At 44.3% G+C, this 16,435-nt stretch overlaps 1 protein-coding gene across 2 annotated transcripts in view; it reads left to right on the plus strand.

The window, feature by feature from the left end:
* LOC140716775 (antigen-presenting glycoprotein CD1d-like) overlaps positions 1 to 3,873 on the plus strand; it is a 31,066-nt gene extending 27,193 nt beyond the window's left edge. For both annotated transcript variants that reach the window (XM_073029663.1, XM_073029652.1), the window contains 2 exons: positions 496 to 608; positions 694 to 3,873. In XM_073029663.1, coding sequence (XP_072885764.1) covers positions 496 to 572 — 77 coding nt within the window. In that variant the 3' untranslated portion in view covers positions 573 to 608; positions 694 to 3,873. The remainder of the gene's footprint in view (positions 1 to 495; positions 609 to 693) is intronic.
* Positions 3,874 to 16,435: the final 12,562 nt, after the last annotated feature.

The raw sequence follows: 16,435 nt of genomic DNA on the forward strand, positions 1-16,435 counted from the left end.
TCGAATTGAAGTGCACCTTTCTTGGCAACATCCTTGCAAATATTTTGTACACCTTTTCCAGTTTAATGACTTCCTTCCTTAATATGCATAAGATCACCCCATTCTCCTAAGCTCCGCACCATACATTCTTTCTTCTTCCCCCATCTTGTACTGAGCAGAAGGTACGAAAGCCTGAAAGCGCACACTGATGGGATCAAGGGCTGCTTCTATTTTGCTGTTATAACAGTATTGTAGAGTTCCATAGTACGGCAAGTTTAAGTTTTGATGTCACAGTCAAGCATATTGTGGCCCTTGCACCTTACTGTGTGCCTGCACTCTACTTTCTCTGTAACTGTTACAAGTTGGTTTGCATTCTGTTATTTTTACCCCAATGTGCAATTGTAATGCAATGATCTGTGTGGATGCCTGCAGTACAAGGACTTTTCAGTGTACCTCGGTACATGTGACAACAATATTAAAATATTAACAATTTACCAATCTTTACTTGGTGAGTAGGAGTTGGGGAGCCTCGTGGTGCAGCTCCTTTGCTGGGGCTGATGGTGGCAGTTGCGATGATGATTAAAGTGGTGTAGAGGAGCAGCAAGGAGAGACTTAAGGCTTCAATACAGGTGGGTAAGCAGGCAGGTCATTTCACTAATCCTGTTTGCCGTCACAGTATTGCACAACCAATCTCTTCTCATTTTTCTTTTGCAGATGGGTGTTTGGCCCAAATCTCAAGCTCAGCTCAGAACACAAGGTGGATCTACTGCCTGGTTTTGTGATTAATGGTTCAACACCTAAACAAGCTTAGTGTTGGCTCCAGTGTGGGAACTGCTTAGCTGAATCTTCTGCCACTTTACAGCTCACCTGTTTTGTGATGTTATAACTTTTTCTTATGTCTCACTCAGGGATCAGGTTTCATTGTTGTGGTGTGTTGAAGTTTAAACTTCTCATTTGTAAAGCCCTACTTGACCTGAGTTGCTCTTCCCAACCTTAACTCCAATCCAATACTGTATATCAGACCATTGCTGTGAAGAACTACTGCCAAGGCAATTTGGTGGGATAAAGCAGTGAATGTTTTACTGGACATTTGGAAGGACCTCACTGGAAGTGTGAATTTCTGTTGTGTACTCTGGATAACTAAGAAGAATTCTTTCCTTAATATGAGATTGGGAGGGTCCAACATTTTCTTTAAAATAGGAACAGAAACCCCTTGATATTGGTGCAATTTGGGGTGACATAGAGTTATCAATTAATCTGAGGTTCATACAATGGTGTAAATATGCTCACTTTCTCTGCTGGTGGTTTGGACAGAGCTGTCTTCTTTCCTCTGGAGTGTTGGAGGCATGGTATACCTGATGGACATTTATTTAATCCTCAGCACCACCAGAGAGAGGATAGTCAGTCTTTTCCCCAGCCAAGAAATGTCAAATATTAGAGGGCATAGCTTTAGTTTAAAGGAGTTGTTCTTTTTTAATGTGTAGAGTCTGGTAGGTGCCTGGAATGCATTACCAAGTGCAAGCAGACTTCATAGTGGTCATTAAAAGGCATTTAGACAGACACATGGACCTGTGGGAATGGAGGGATAGGGACATGTGCAGACAGATATAGTTTAATTAGGCATCATGAATAGCACAGTCATTACAGGTTGAAGGACCGATTGCAGTGCTGTAATGTTTCATCCAAACGTCTGTTAACTGCTTCTAATGTGTTTGCCCCTATCACCATATCAGGCATCCACACCTCTCAGTAAAAGAACACCTCTCATATCCCCCTTGAAACTACCCCATCTCACCTTCAATGCATGCCCTCTGGTATTAAACATTTCAACCTTGGGAAATGGATACGCTCTGTCCACTCTATCTATGCCTCTCATAATCATGTAAACCTCAATCAGATCTCCCCTCATCCTCCGGCGCTCCAGTGAAAGCAACCCAAGTTTATCCAGCATCTCATGTTTGCACATGCCCTCTAACCCAGGCAACATCCTGGTAAAGCTATTCTTCACCCTCTCCAAAGTCTCAACATCCTTTCTATAATGGGGCAATCAGATGCCATATGCCAGATGTGGCCTAACTAGAGTTTTATAATGTTGCAACATAACCTCCTGATTTTTGAACTCATTGTCCCCACTAATAAGAGCAAACATTCCATAAGCTTCTTAACCAACTTACTGTACACAGCTGAATTTAATGTGCTCCAGCTTCTTGGATCCAAACATTCAGAATCCAACAGTGCTTGCCTCTTTCACAACTCAGTAACTTAGTGTTAATAGTTAATGTGATAAGTATTGAAACATTTATGAAATATTTCACCCTGTCCTAAAGATAAAGACAAGCATTGATCCAGGAGAAATTAAAAATCTGTTCTAATTTTGCTCCATCTGGAATAAACCAATCAGAATAACTGATATAGTTAAACTATGAAAATACCATCAAGATAAAGACAAGCATTGATTCAAATAATTATCCAGAAGAAATTAAAAAACATACTTTTCCAATACACTGTGGAATTGATCTTTAAACATCTTTCACGTCTAATGTGGACTTGTCAGAGGAGAGTGTTTCCAATTAGCCCTTCTATTTCCTGCCTAACACCCTCATAATTTGCCCTGCTTTCTACAAGGACCATACCTATCTTTATCGATACCTATCCTGAAAGATAAGGAGTTGTGGCCACTGCTCCCTAACTGTCCCTATCCACTGAAAGTCAGTCACCCGGCCAGGCTCATTACCCAACACCAGGTCCAATACAGCCTCTCCACTCATTGGACTGTCTGTGTATGGATTGAAGAATCTGTTCTGAATACACTGAACAAATTCAACCCCATCTGGCATTCATACACTATATTCTCTCTGACCTTCACCTGTCTGGAGCAGAAAGTTCTGTCCTCAGCAAAGGCCTTCCCTTTATACCCCTGCACCCACTTCTCAGTGAGTTCCACGCACGCTATGATACTGAGCTCTTCCTCTGCCGCCTCCTTCTCCATGCCTACTTCTTTGACAGGGAACCTCCAGCTAGCACCAAAAAGTCGTACTCCCATCCAACCCTCCCCCTCTTCCTGGACTTCCTGCTCTGGTCTGCCGCCTGTTCTATATCTTTTCATTGCTAACTGTTGTTATGATACCAGCCCCCTCCTTTGTGAGAATCGCAAGAGCCCTAGTGAAGGGGGGGGGGGTCAATGACCCAAGAGGGAGAGAGACGTGCTGAATAGACACAGGAAATGGGAGAGAGAGGGAGACGTGCTGAAGACCACGTTCCCCCGGGAAGCAGAATAAAACGACTCTGACTATGGTCTCATGAAGACCACGTGTAAAGCCCTCGGGCAAAGTGGGCTGGTTGAGAGAGAGATTGACACCGGCGATCCCGTGAGGAAGTATAAAGGAGGGTCTGGGGGGGCGACCCCTTCAGACGCACCAGAAGACACGCTAGAAATCCTGCGACAGCGTTTTGATAGCGACAGCCGGTGGTGGGGTTCGTGTGCGTCTTTTCCTTGCCTGGGATTGGCGACCTCACCACGGAAGAACGGCTTAGCTACAGGGGAGGCCACAAATGAGCGTCCATTTCCCTACGAGACTTCGACGAACCGAACTCCTAAAGGTTGGAAAACCTGTTGGGTAACTGTTTCATTCACTCTCTATCTCTCTCTCTCTTTCTAACAAAAGTGCACCAACGCGACACCACAACAGACGGCAGCTGGTGGAACTGCAGTGACCACAAGAGACTTTCAGATATACAGCGGACAATATATACATTACCCCTAGACAACGATAGAGTTTATTTCTTATTGGTTATTACTATACCTGCACTTTAGATTGAGTATTGATGACTTATGGTATCTGAATGTTTGTATTAACCTTACTTTTGTGCCCCTTTATAAATAAAAACGTTTGAAAATGGTACCATCAGACTTCAGCGGACCTCTCTATCTTTGCTGGTAAGTGATCCAGTTACGGGATATGTAACACTGTCTACAAGACATCAACCGTCTTGACTTTACCACTCCTCTCTCCAATCCTAACCTCACCAACAAACCCGCACATAAGTGCAGTTCTGCAGTAGTCTGGCAGACTGACCTTTACATTGGTGAGGCCAGGCAACAACTCTCAGACACCTCCTCTTACTTACCCCTCAAACAGAAACCACTAAGAAGCACCAGGCCATTGTCACCTGCACCATCACTGACCTTATTAACTCTGGGGGCTCCCATCCACTGCCACCAACCTCATAGTTCCCTTATCCCACACCTCCTGATTCTACCATCTTCTCAATGCCCATAAACCTGGCTGTCCAGACAGAACCATTGTTTCTGCTTGTTCCTGCTCCACCAAACTTATATCTGCATACCTTTTCCCCCGAGTTCAGTCCCTTCCTACCTATATCTGTGATACATCACATGCTCTTGAACTTTTCAATGACTTCAAGTTTCCTGGCCCTGGTTGTCTCATTTTCACTATGGGTGTCCAGTCCCTATGCACCTCCATCCCCCATCAGGAAGGCCTCAAAGCCCTCCTCTTCTTTCTGGACACCAGACCCAAACAGTTCCCTTCCACCACCACTCTGCTCCATCTGGTGGACTTGGTCCTCACTCTCAATAATTTCTCCTTTGTCTCCTCCCACTTCCCCCACAAAAGGTGTAGCCATGGGGATTTGCATGGGACTCAGGCAATGTTCCCTCTAATTTGTAATGACAAGTGTGCACAAAAATCTTGTGCTGTGCAATTTTTTTACTCAGTCACAACTACATGTGTGCACTGAATAATTTCTTCAATAAAAATAGTATAAATAAGCCTGCAGGCAAACTCCACATTGTCAAAACTGTCCGCTTCAGAAACTGGAAAAGGATATGTGATTGTGTACAATCATGAAAAATATTTAACATGCCAACAAGGTAGAGGCTGACAACCTTATGTGCACAGTTTAAATTCCTTCTTGTGTGCTAGTAGCAAAAGATATGTGCAATTCACAAGGAACATTGGTCCCAGCTATGCCTGCCTTTTTGTTGGCTATGTGGAACACGTGCCTACACCGGTATCACTCACCAACTTTTCCTATGCTACATCGAAGATGCATTAGGGCTGCTTCCTGTACCCATGCAGAGCTCGTTGACTTCATCAACTTTGAATCCATCTTCCACCCTGCCCACAAAATTACCTGATCCATTTCCAACACCTCCCTCCTCTTTCTCAATCTCTCCGCCTCTATCTTTGGAGACAGTTTATCCACTGAAATCTTTTATAAACCCACTGATTCTCACAGCTACCTGCACAACATCTCGTACCACCCTGTCACTTGTAAAGTTGCCACCCCTTCTCTCAATTCCTCCATCTCTGCTGCATCTGCTCTCAGGATGAGGCTTTTCATTCCAGAACAATTGAGATGTCCTCCTTCTTCAAAGAAAGGGGCTTTCCTTCCTCCACAATCAATGCTGCCCTCACCCACATCTCTTCCATTTCACATATGTCTGCCCTTACCCCATCCTCCCGTCGTCCTACCAGAGATAGAGTTCCTCTTGCTCTCACCTACCACTCCACCAGCCTCAGCATTCAGTACATGATTCTCCGCAACTTCCACCATCTCCAACGGGATTCCACCACCATGCACACCTTTCCCTCCCCCATGCCCTCTACCAGAAAAAGCAGGAATTCACAGGGCCACCCATTTCAATTCTACTTCCCCTTCTGACATGTCAGTCTATGTCCTCCTCTTCTTCCATGATGAGCCCTCATTCAGTTGCAGGAGTAATACCTCATATTCCACACGTACAAACAAGCTGGATGAACTCAGCAGGTCGGGCAGCATCCGTTGAAATGAGCAGTCAACGTTTCGGGCCGAGACCCTTCCAAACATTATGTAGATTTTCTAGTGTAGTCTGCTTTGTGATATGCTTTTGTGATATCATTCTGGAGGAACGTTGTCTCATTTTTTAACTGCATTGCATTTGTGGTTTCTAAATGACAACAAACTGAATCTGAATCTGATCTGAATCTGAATCGGGGTCTCAGCCCGAAACGTTGACTGCTTGTTTCAATGGATGCTGACCGACCTGCTGAGTTCATCCAGCTTGTTTGTACGTGTTGATTTGACCATAGCATCTGCAGTGTATTTTGTGTATACCTTATATTCCGTCTGGGTAGCCTCCAACCTGATGGCATGAACATCGATTTCCAGTAATTGCTGCCCCCGTCACCATTTCCCATTCCCCTCTATCACATTGTCTGCTTACCTGTCCATCACCTTCCCTGGTGCTCCTTCTTCTTCACTTCCTTCCATGACTTTCTGTACTCTCCAATCAGATTTTTCCCTTCTCCAGCCCTTTATCTCTTTCACCAGTCAACTTCCCAGCTCTTTACTTCACCCCTCACCCTCTTCAGATTTCAACTATCATCTACTGCCTTCTACTTTTTCCTCCCATTCCCCCACTTTCTTACTTACTTTTTTCCAGCCCCAATGAAGGGTATCAGCCCCAAAATATCGATTGTTTACTCTTTTCCATAGATGTTTCCTGTACTGTTGAGTTCCTCCAACGTATTGTGTGTATTATTTTGATTTCCAGCATGTGCAGGTTTTCTCTTGTATGTGGTTCAACCCCACCTAAACATCTTCCACTAAAGATGCCCCCGTTTATATTAGGGAAGTTGAAATCCCCCGTGCCAACAAGTTTTTAAAATATCAATTGATTTTTATTTAGTTATAAACTAAAATTTATTATATTAGAGGAGAAACTAAAATGATTCACCAATTATGGAAAATGTTTAAAAATTGGAAGTCAACTCTGACTTCCACATGGCACATGGCAAACGTTTCAATGACAGCTGAATTTAAAGTGCTGCAGCTTCTTAGAACCAGACATTCAGAATCCAACACTGCTTGCCTCTTTCACAAACTCAGTATCCTGACTTAAGTGATAGTTAACATGATGAATGTTTAAACATCTATAAAATATTAAGTCATGACTAAAATATAAAGGCAAGCATTCATTCAGATCATCTTCCAGGAGAAATTAAAAATGTGTTCTAATTTTACCCACCTGGAATAAACCAACCAGAATAACTGATATACTGATGCTATGAAAATGCCATCATATACTCTCCTTCTCTCATATAGAAAGCATTGTGCAACTGACAAGATGTGATTTGAACAAGTCAGTACACCAATTAGCTTTCTGGGACTAATCATAGAGTTATGGAGAAGTACAGCATAGAAACAGGCCCGTCAGCCCATCTAGCCCATGCCAAAACCATTTAAACTGCCTACTCCCATTGACCTGCACCGGGACCATAGATCTCCTTATCCCTGCTCTCCATGTACCTATCCATACTTTTCTTCAGCATTGAGAGTGAGCTTGCATGAACCACTTGTGGTGGCAGCTCATTCCACACTCTCACAATGCTCTGAGTGAAGAACTTTCTCCTCATGTTCCTTTTAAACTTCTTACCTTTCACCCTTAACCCATGATGTCTGGGTGTAGTCCCACCCAACCTCAGTGACAAAAAGGCCTGTTTGTATTTACCCTATCTATGCCCCTCATAATTCTGTATACCTCTATCAAATCTCCTCTCGGTCTTCTAAATTCTAAAGAATACATTTCTAACGAATTCAATCTTTCCTTATAACTCAGGTCCTCTGGACGCGGCAATATTCTTGTAGATTTTCTCTTTCAACCTTGTTTGCATCTTTTCTGTAGGTACTTGATTAAAACTACACACAATGCTCCAAATTAGGCCTCCCCAACATTTCATATAACTTCAACATAACATCCCATCTTCTGTATTCAGTACCTTGATTTATGAAAGCCAATATGCCAAAACCTTTCTTTACAACCCCATCTACCTGGAACGCCACTTTCAAAGAATAATGTATCTGTATTCCCAGATCCCCTTTTTTCTAAACACTTGTCAGTGCCCTACCATTGACTGTGGAAGACCTACCCTGGCTGGTCCAGCCAAAGTTCAACACCTCATGCTTCTCTGTGCTAAATTCCATCTGTCATTTCTCAGCCCACTTTTCCAGCTGATGCCAATTTGTCTGCAAGCCATGATAACCTTCCTCACTGTCCACTACACCCCAAGGCTTGGTATCATCCACAAATTTGCTGATCCAGTTAACTACATTATCATCCAGATCATTGATATAGATGACAAACAACAAAGGACCCTGCACTGATCCCTGCAGAACACCACTAGTCGCAGGCCTCCAGTCAGAGGGGCAATTGTCTACTACTGCTCTCTGGCTTCTCCTACAAAGCCAATGACTAATCCAATTTACTACCTCATCCTGAATACTGAGCAACTGAAGCTACTACTGAAGCCATGCCAACTAGCCTTAATTATTCCATGTCTTTCTAAATACTTATATATCCAGTCCCTTAGAATACCTTCCAATAACTTTCCCACAACTGATGTCACCGGCCTATAGTTTCCTGGTTTCTCTTTAAAGCCTTTTTAAACAGCAGGAAAAAAACATTGGCTATCCTCCAATCATCTAGTACCTCTCCTGTCATTAAGGATGTTTAAATACTCTCTGCTAGGGCCCTGGCAAGTTCTGAACTTGCCTCCCACAGGGTTCGAGGGAACACCTTATCTGGCTCTGGGGTCTTATACACACTGATTTCCCTCAGGGTAGCAAACACCTTCTCCTCTATAATCTGTACAGGATCCATGAAGTTGATGCTGCCTTGCCTCACTTCTACTGACTCTGTGTCTATCTCCCGAGTAAATATAGATGGAAAGAATGTATTTAAGATTTCTCCCATCTGTTTCATCTCTACACACGGATTACTATTCTGATCTTCCAGAGGACCAATGTTGTCCCTTGCAATCCTTTTGCTCTTAACCTATCTAAGGAATCCCTTGGGATTCTCCTTTACCTTCTGTGCTTGAGCAACTTCATGTCTTCTTTTAGCCTTCCTGATTTCTTTCTTAAGTGTTCTCTTGCATTTCTTGTACGCCATTAGCACCTCATTTGTTTCCCTCCTGCCGATGCCTGCTAGACACTTTCTTTTTTCTCTTAACCTGGGGCTCAAGATTTCTTGAAAATCAAAGCTCCCTGCACTTGTTATCTTTACCTTTTATTTGACAAGTACATACAGCTTTGTACTTTCAAAATTTGTTTTTGAAGGCCTCTCACTTTCCAAGTACTCCTTTGCAAGAAAATAGCATGTCACAATCCACACTTACCAGATTCTTTCTTGTACCATCAAAATTAGCCTTTCTCCAATTTAGAATCTCAGCCTGTGGACTAGACCTATCTTTTTGCAAATTTACCTTGAAACTAATGGCATTATGGGCATTGGATGCAAAGTGTTTCCCTATACAAACTTAGTCACCTGCCCTGTATCATTGTGTGTGTGTGTGTGTGTGTGTGTGTGTGTGTGTGTGTGTGTGTGTGTGTGTGTGTGTGTGTGTGTGTGTGTGTGTGTGTGTGTGTGTGTGTGTGTGTGGCCTTCGTTGGTCATGGTCGACCATGGGTACTGTGCCTCTGGTAGTAACCAGATGGCCTTTCCAGGGCGCAAGCCAGGGCACAGTTGATATGGAGATCCGTCTGTTGACCATGCAGTGGGACACCCCTCTCCATGCTAATGACAGGTCCAGAGGAACAACAAAAGTCGATACAGTTTGGTGCCTGCAGCATTACAGCAGTTGCCATGCAGTTGCTGGGTACAGCAGTCAGCCACCTTTGGGACTCCGACTTTGGATTTTTCCTCGGAGTTTACCCCAAAGCTCTTCCCATGGGCAGGTATAGTTGCACGGCAGTGGAGGTTTGAAATTGGAGTTTTCCTTCTCCAACATGAGCTACCATCCATGGTTAACGAGCCCCATCTGCCCAGACATTCTTTAATAGCAGATCAAGTATCCATAAGACCATAAGAAATAGGAGCAGAATTAGACCATCTGGCCCATCGAGTCTTCTCCAACATTCAAACATGGCTGATTTTTTTTTCTGCTCCTCCACCCCAGTTTTCGGCCTTCTCCCCGTAACTTTTGATGCCATGTCCAATCAAGAACCTATCGACCTTAAGTACACCCAACAACCTGGCCTCCACAGCTGCATCTGGCAACAAATTCTGCAAATTCACCATCAATTGAGGGGAACGGCCACAGGAATGCTCTGCTCTAACTGCCTATTTCCGTTTCTCCTAACAGTCACCCAGCTATTCACCTCCTGTAACTTTGGGGTGCACACTTCCTTGTAACTTTGATCAATTATCTGCTCACTCTCCCGTACAAGCCGAAGGTCATCCAGTTGCTGCTCCAGATCCCTAACACGGTCTTCAAGGAGCTGCAGGCAGATGCACTTCATGCAGGCGTAGATCTCCGGGAGATTCTGGGTCTCCCAGTTCTCCAACATCTGGCATGAAGAGCACATCACAGCCATTTAAATAGTACAGTAAAAGTGCATAGAAAAACAAAAAGGAAACCTTAACAGACACCTTATAGTCCCACCCAACCTCAATTTAAATGTATATTGCTTAAAGGGAAATTACACACTGCAGATTGCAGTGAGAGTAATTCAAAAGAGATATATTTAGAAGTATTGTACATAGCCCACAGAATGTCGCCACGATTCACTGGCGACATATTGCAGCTTTACCAAACCCCATTTTTAGAGTCACGCCATAATGTATGTGTGGCGTGTCATGGCGAAGGCCTCTTCCATATCCGACCTCACATGGGAGACATCCAACCCTCTCTTCTGCCCTTAGTCGATGATATCCCTGAGTAGCTCGAGTCCGTCAGAGATTTTCCTGCCCGGTACAGAATACTGAAGAGAAGTGGTACGGGAGCTCTGCACTGTCAGAGCAGCGGTATTTAGTGACTTCAGCAGTGGTCAGAGACAATACTGAGCGAGCACTGCAGAGTGAAGCGAACGGCATTGATGGGCTTGTTGAGGCTTCTGTCGGTCAGCGTTGACCATGGATGTGGCATCCTAGCTGTCCAGATACGCAAGCCTGTGCAGTACAATGTGGAGAACAAGCTGTTGCCCATGTAGCAAGCTCTCTCTCTCCAGGCATCTGATGAACCGAGAGGAACAGCAGAGACCGATACACGTCGGCACCAGCTGAGTCGCGGGATTTGCCAGTCACCGATAAACTCAATGTAGGGACTGCAGCTCCAGATTTTTCCCTCAGGGTTTACTCCCAAAGCCTTCCCCATGAGTGGGTATAGCTGCAAGGCAGCAGAGGTTTGAGATCTGAGTTTTCCTTCTCCTAGATCAATTGCCAACCAGGGCTGGCGAGCCGCATCTGCCTGAGGTGACTGGTTTTAAAGTGCTAGTACGGTAACCCAGCTTTGGTCCTTCTCCTGTCAGTAGAAACAGTTCCGCTGGGCTAGGTAGCTGAACCACACATGAAGATCAGGAACTGGACTGTGTTGTCAGGCTATTTGAGTCGCACCCCATTAGACAGTGGCAGCGTATCCCCATTACCACCCCGGCGATAGCAACCTTAAAGGAACCAACTGATGGATTCCACACTGTTAGAAGGACAATAAAGTAACACACCAATAATCAACTAACGGACTTTTCAGCGATCACAAAGGTTCAGTATCCAGCTCAGCAGGTAATGTTTGCCGGGCTCCCTCTCACTCACTGAAGCCCTGCTTCTTCCGGTCCATCACTGAAACCCGTTTCCTGCGCACCCTTTCTGCTTGGCTGGTTCATGGCAAAATGTATTCTCATATTGTGTAATAGTTCTTACAAACGAGATAAGAGGCTGGTGAGGTACCAATGCAAATAATCCTGAGAACCTGCTGATCGAAGCCCACCAGATAACCCCAGAACACTGGGTTATGAAGGTTTCAATATGCAGGTCGTTCCCGGGTCCTGAGAACTGGCCATCACCCGAATTCCTTTGTGTGTGGGAGAGGATTGTGGGAACAGGAGAGACGGGAGAACAATGTAGACACGGGAACAGCGGCCGCCAGAGGTGTCCCTAGAGAAGGCGTGGAGGTGTCCATGGCTTTTTCAGGGATCGGTGGGCACCTCAGGGGCTCAAGTGCGTTTGGACAGTGACTTCTTCTTCCGCTTATCGTGGAGAGTGACGACCGTATTATAATATGAAATTGTAAATAGTGTGTTTGTCCTGTAAAATGTACAATATTGTATTCTTGTGATATTGTAATCGTATGAATAAACCTTGCTTTAAATATAAAGTGCGTCCATCAGCTGGCCTAGTTGACTCAGTGAGCGAAGGAGTGAGTATGTTCAGCTCCACCCAGAACCCAATTAGTGCGACTTTGGGTGGGGAGGGAGCAGGAACGGTAGATGCCCCGTACCCTCCCGGCAGAAGGTGTCCGCAGCTCCGTATAAGCCCCAATCCACCCTGGTCTGGAAAATGCTCGATTCCGTGAGTGTCTTTAAGTGTCCATAAGTCGAGCGCCTGTAACTGGGGAATACCTGTTCGGCGAACATAAGAAACAACCCCCAAGAATTCCAGCCTCAGCACAAGAGAAGTGCTGAAGGAAATCCAGAGGCCCCGACCCAGGTGAATCTCGACCGCATTCCCTCCATAGTAAGTCCTGTGAAGCTCCGATATCCCAGCATGCTCAAGACTTTAGAGGAACCAGACTATCAGATTTTCACGAATACTGAATGTAACCCAATTTAATATCCCAATGTGTTTTCACCACTTTGCAATGTTATGATAAATTTTCCCGCGACCCCGGAAGAGTGCACGGGATCAGGAGCCTGGTCAATTTACAGGGAGCGTGGTATCCGGGACACTAACAAGTTTCTGGGGAGGCCGAGAACAGGAACTCCGGTAGTGTTCCGGGGACCCTGTGAATTCAGTAGAGAATAACTGGTGAGTTTGAAGGGAAAACAGAAGTAGAGACCCAAGTGAGTCTCCTCGACCTATGGGAATTGAGGCAACAGTGAGGTTCAGGGAGCAAGGGATATGTTATATGTGACCCAGATGCTGATATATCAGATTAATCAAAATCTTATCTAGTATAGCTCCGCCCTGGAGTATGAACACCCAATTTTTGGACAAACATGAATGAACTAACTAACAAAATTTCAATTTGTCTGAAGGTTTCCTATAATTTTTAAAACAATTTTAGAACTTCCATCACTTTAGAGCTGAGATTCGTGGTTGAGTTTGTGAGCTGAATCTAGTGATCTGGCTTTAGCCAATGTAGTCAGAGCCTGACCATGCATGCAGACACTTCAAGATGGGGCTAAGGAACCTGAAACAGGAGTGACAGGGTTTGGGGTGGTTATACCAGCAAAAGCAATTGCAATCAGCAGAAGAACATCTGATAAGTTAGTGGTGTATACAGTGGAGATGCTGGCAGTGTTGGTTGCGTTGCATTGGGTGGAGAAAGCTAGACTAGTCAAAGCATTGATATGCTCAGATTCATCCTCAGTTCTAGCAAGTTTAAAGTCTTCTCACTCAAACAGCTGGCAAGATGTACTTCATGAATTCCTTCAGTCAGTCACAAGAGTTGCAAATCAGGGAGGTCCAGTTAAATTTCTATGGGTTCCAGCTCATGTAGGGGTGAAGGGGAACGAGAGGGTGGATGAGTTGGCAAAGAGGGTGTTAAAGAAAGAAAATATAGAAATGCACATTAGCATCAGTAAAGCAGAGGTTAAGTGTGTTATCTGGGGAAAAATCAACCAAATGTGGCAAGAAAGATGGGACAAGGAGGGGAAAGGGAGGCATTTATATCAAATACAAAAAAGTTTTGCAGGTACTAGGATAGGTAGTAGATACAGAAGAGAGGAAATTGTGTGGACTAGGTTAAGGCTGGGGCACTGCGCACTAAACCAAACATTGAAATTGATAGGGAAACACCAGATAGGACTGTGTGAGGAATGTCAGGAAGAGGAGTCAGTAGAACATGTAGTTCTGAGTTGCAGGAAGTATGGGATACAGAAAGAGATGATGAGAATTAATCTAAGGGAACTGGGGGTGCAGGAATTCACATTAAAAGGGTTGCTGAGCATGGGTGAGAGAGCACAGTTTAGGGTATTTTTAGCTTTCTGAAGGGATACAGGGGTTTTTGTTTTTTATAGGATATGATGGATAAACAGGAATAGGGTACTAGGATGGCTAAAGATGGGAGGATAAAGTGTAGGTTAGGGTATGTGTGTGTGAGATTGGGTGAAGGGATTTAGAATGTGAGACTATCGCACACTCCGGAGCAGAAGGTGGCGGTAGTGCACCACTAAGCTGGGTGCCAACCGCCGTAAAACAAGGAGAGAGAGAGAGAATGCTCACTTTCCCATTTCTGTTCAAAGTAAAGATATTATCAGAGTATGTATATGTTACTATATACAACCCTGAGTTTGGATTTCTATTGGGCATACACTGTGAATCCAAGAAACTCAATAGAATTATCTAAAAACAACTGTGCAAAAAAGCTGTGATGCAGCCAGACAATATACTCTCTACCATCCATCTATAAATGTTTATCAAGGTTTTATATTTCATGCCGAATCTTTGCAAAATTAAGGAAGTAGAAGCACTGCTGTGCTTTCTTCATATTGGCACTTATGGCAAGGCCCAGGACAGATAATCTGAAATGATAACAGAGCAATTTAAAGTCACTAATCCTCTCCAGCTTTTATCCCCCAATGAGGACTGACTCATAGACCTGTTTCTTCCTCCTGAAGTCAATAATCAGCCCCTTGATCATGCTGACATTGAGTAAGAAGTTGTTGCTGTGACACCACTCTGCCAGATTTTCAATCTGCCTCCTATATGCTGATTCATCACCACCTTTAATTCGGCCAACAAGTGTGTCATCATCAAACTTACATATGGCATTGGAGCTATGCATAGCCTCACAGTCAAAAGTATAAAGCAAGTACAGCAGGGTGCTAAGCACATAGCCTTGTGCTGTTTCTGTGCTGATGGACATGTTGCTGCCAATCTAAACTGACTGGTGATAACATGCGAGGACATTGAGGATCCAATTGCACACAGAGATATTAAGGCCAAGGTCCTGAAGCTTATTGATTACTTTGGAGGAAGTGATATTATTAAATGCCTAGCTGTACAGTAGTCTATAAAGAGTATTGTGATGTATGCACCTTTGCTGTCCTGATGTTCCAGGGTTGAGTGAAGAGCCAATGAAATGGCACCTGTTGTGACAATATGCAAATTGGAATGGATCCAAGTTGGTTCTAAGACATGCTGATATGTTTTACCACTAACCTCTCAAAACACATCATCACAGTGGATGCAAGTGCTACAGGATAATGGTCCCTGAGGTAGGTTACCACATTCTTCTTTGGCATTGCCGTGATTGAAGCCTGCTTGAAGCAGATGGGTACCTCACACTGCTGAAGTGAAAGGTTAAAGCTTTAAGTGAACACACCAGCTACTTGATCACCACAAGTCTTCAGTACTTGGCCAGGTACCCCATCGGGGCCGGATGCTTTTTTGTGGGTTCACCTTCCTGATGAATGCTCTCACAGCACATCTGTGACTCACTCCACATGCGCTTCTCAGGAATGGAATTCATTCATGATCCGTGTGTTATCTTCATCATGAAGCCATGCAGCATAGGAAGAGCAATAGTATTGAAAGCAGTATTTTCTGTGCTGAGTCATCAATGTACAGATAGAGGGAAACACCCAGAGTGCTGCACTGCTGGGCTCAGTTCTAAGAATGCAACATGTTGAGGGAGTGTTGCATTGTCAGCTGGTAATATTACCCTGTCAGAGGGCAGGACTGAGGAAACATTGTACGATTTGAAAGCGTAATACTAAGCAAGTGCTCCAATGTAACAGGACATTCCAAGGAAGCACTGTAACAGCAGAGGTGTGCACTGAGACAGTGAAAGGGAGATACTGAGAGACTGTTACTGTAAAGATTAAATTTAAGGAAGCAGTCAAAGAGGGATATTGAGGGAGAACTGTTCTGTTAAGAAACAGTGCAAAGGGAACACTGTGCAACTGGAGGGGTTGTGCCAGTCTCCACTGTTGCAACTAAGGTTCTGATTCACATGAAGAAGTGGATTATCTGAAGAAGGGCCATTGCTGAGGGGCTGCTATAGTGTCAAAGGTGCAATGCTTGGAGCATTGTGCCCCTGGAGAGACACACTGTCAGAGCTGAGGGAGCAGCGCATGTTTAGAGAATCAGTCATGGGAATATGTTGCAGTATCACATGTTTGCATCCTTAGGGGGTTGTGCTAATTTAATTATTGTGTTCATTTCTGGCCACTTCATTATAGGAAGGATGTAGAAGCTTTAGACAATAGACAGTAGGTGCAGGAGTAGGCTATTCGGCCCTTCTAGACAGCACCGCCATTCACTGTGATGATGGCTGATCATACACAATCAGTACCCCGTTCCTGCCCTCTCCCCATAATCCCTTGACCCCGCTATCTATAAGAGTTCTATCTAACTCTCAAAGGGTGAGTGGAGAGGGTGCAGTGGAGATTTACCAGGATGCTGCCTGGATTAGTGAGTATGTCTTATGAGGATAGGATAGAGAAGCTAGGGCTT

The sequence above is a fragment of the Hemitrygon akajei genome, chromosome 2, assembly GCF_048418815.1.
Source record: "Hemitrygon akajei chromosome 2, sHemAka1.3, whole genome shotgun sequence".
NCBI lineage: Eukaryota > Metazoa > Chordata > Chondrichthyes > Myliobatiformes > Dasyatidae > Hemitrygon > Hemitrygon akajei.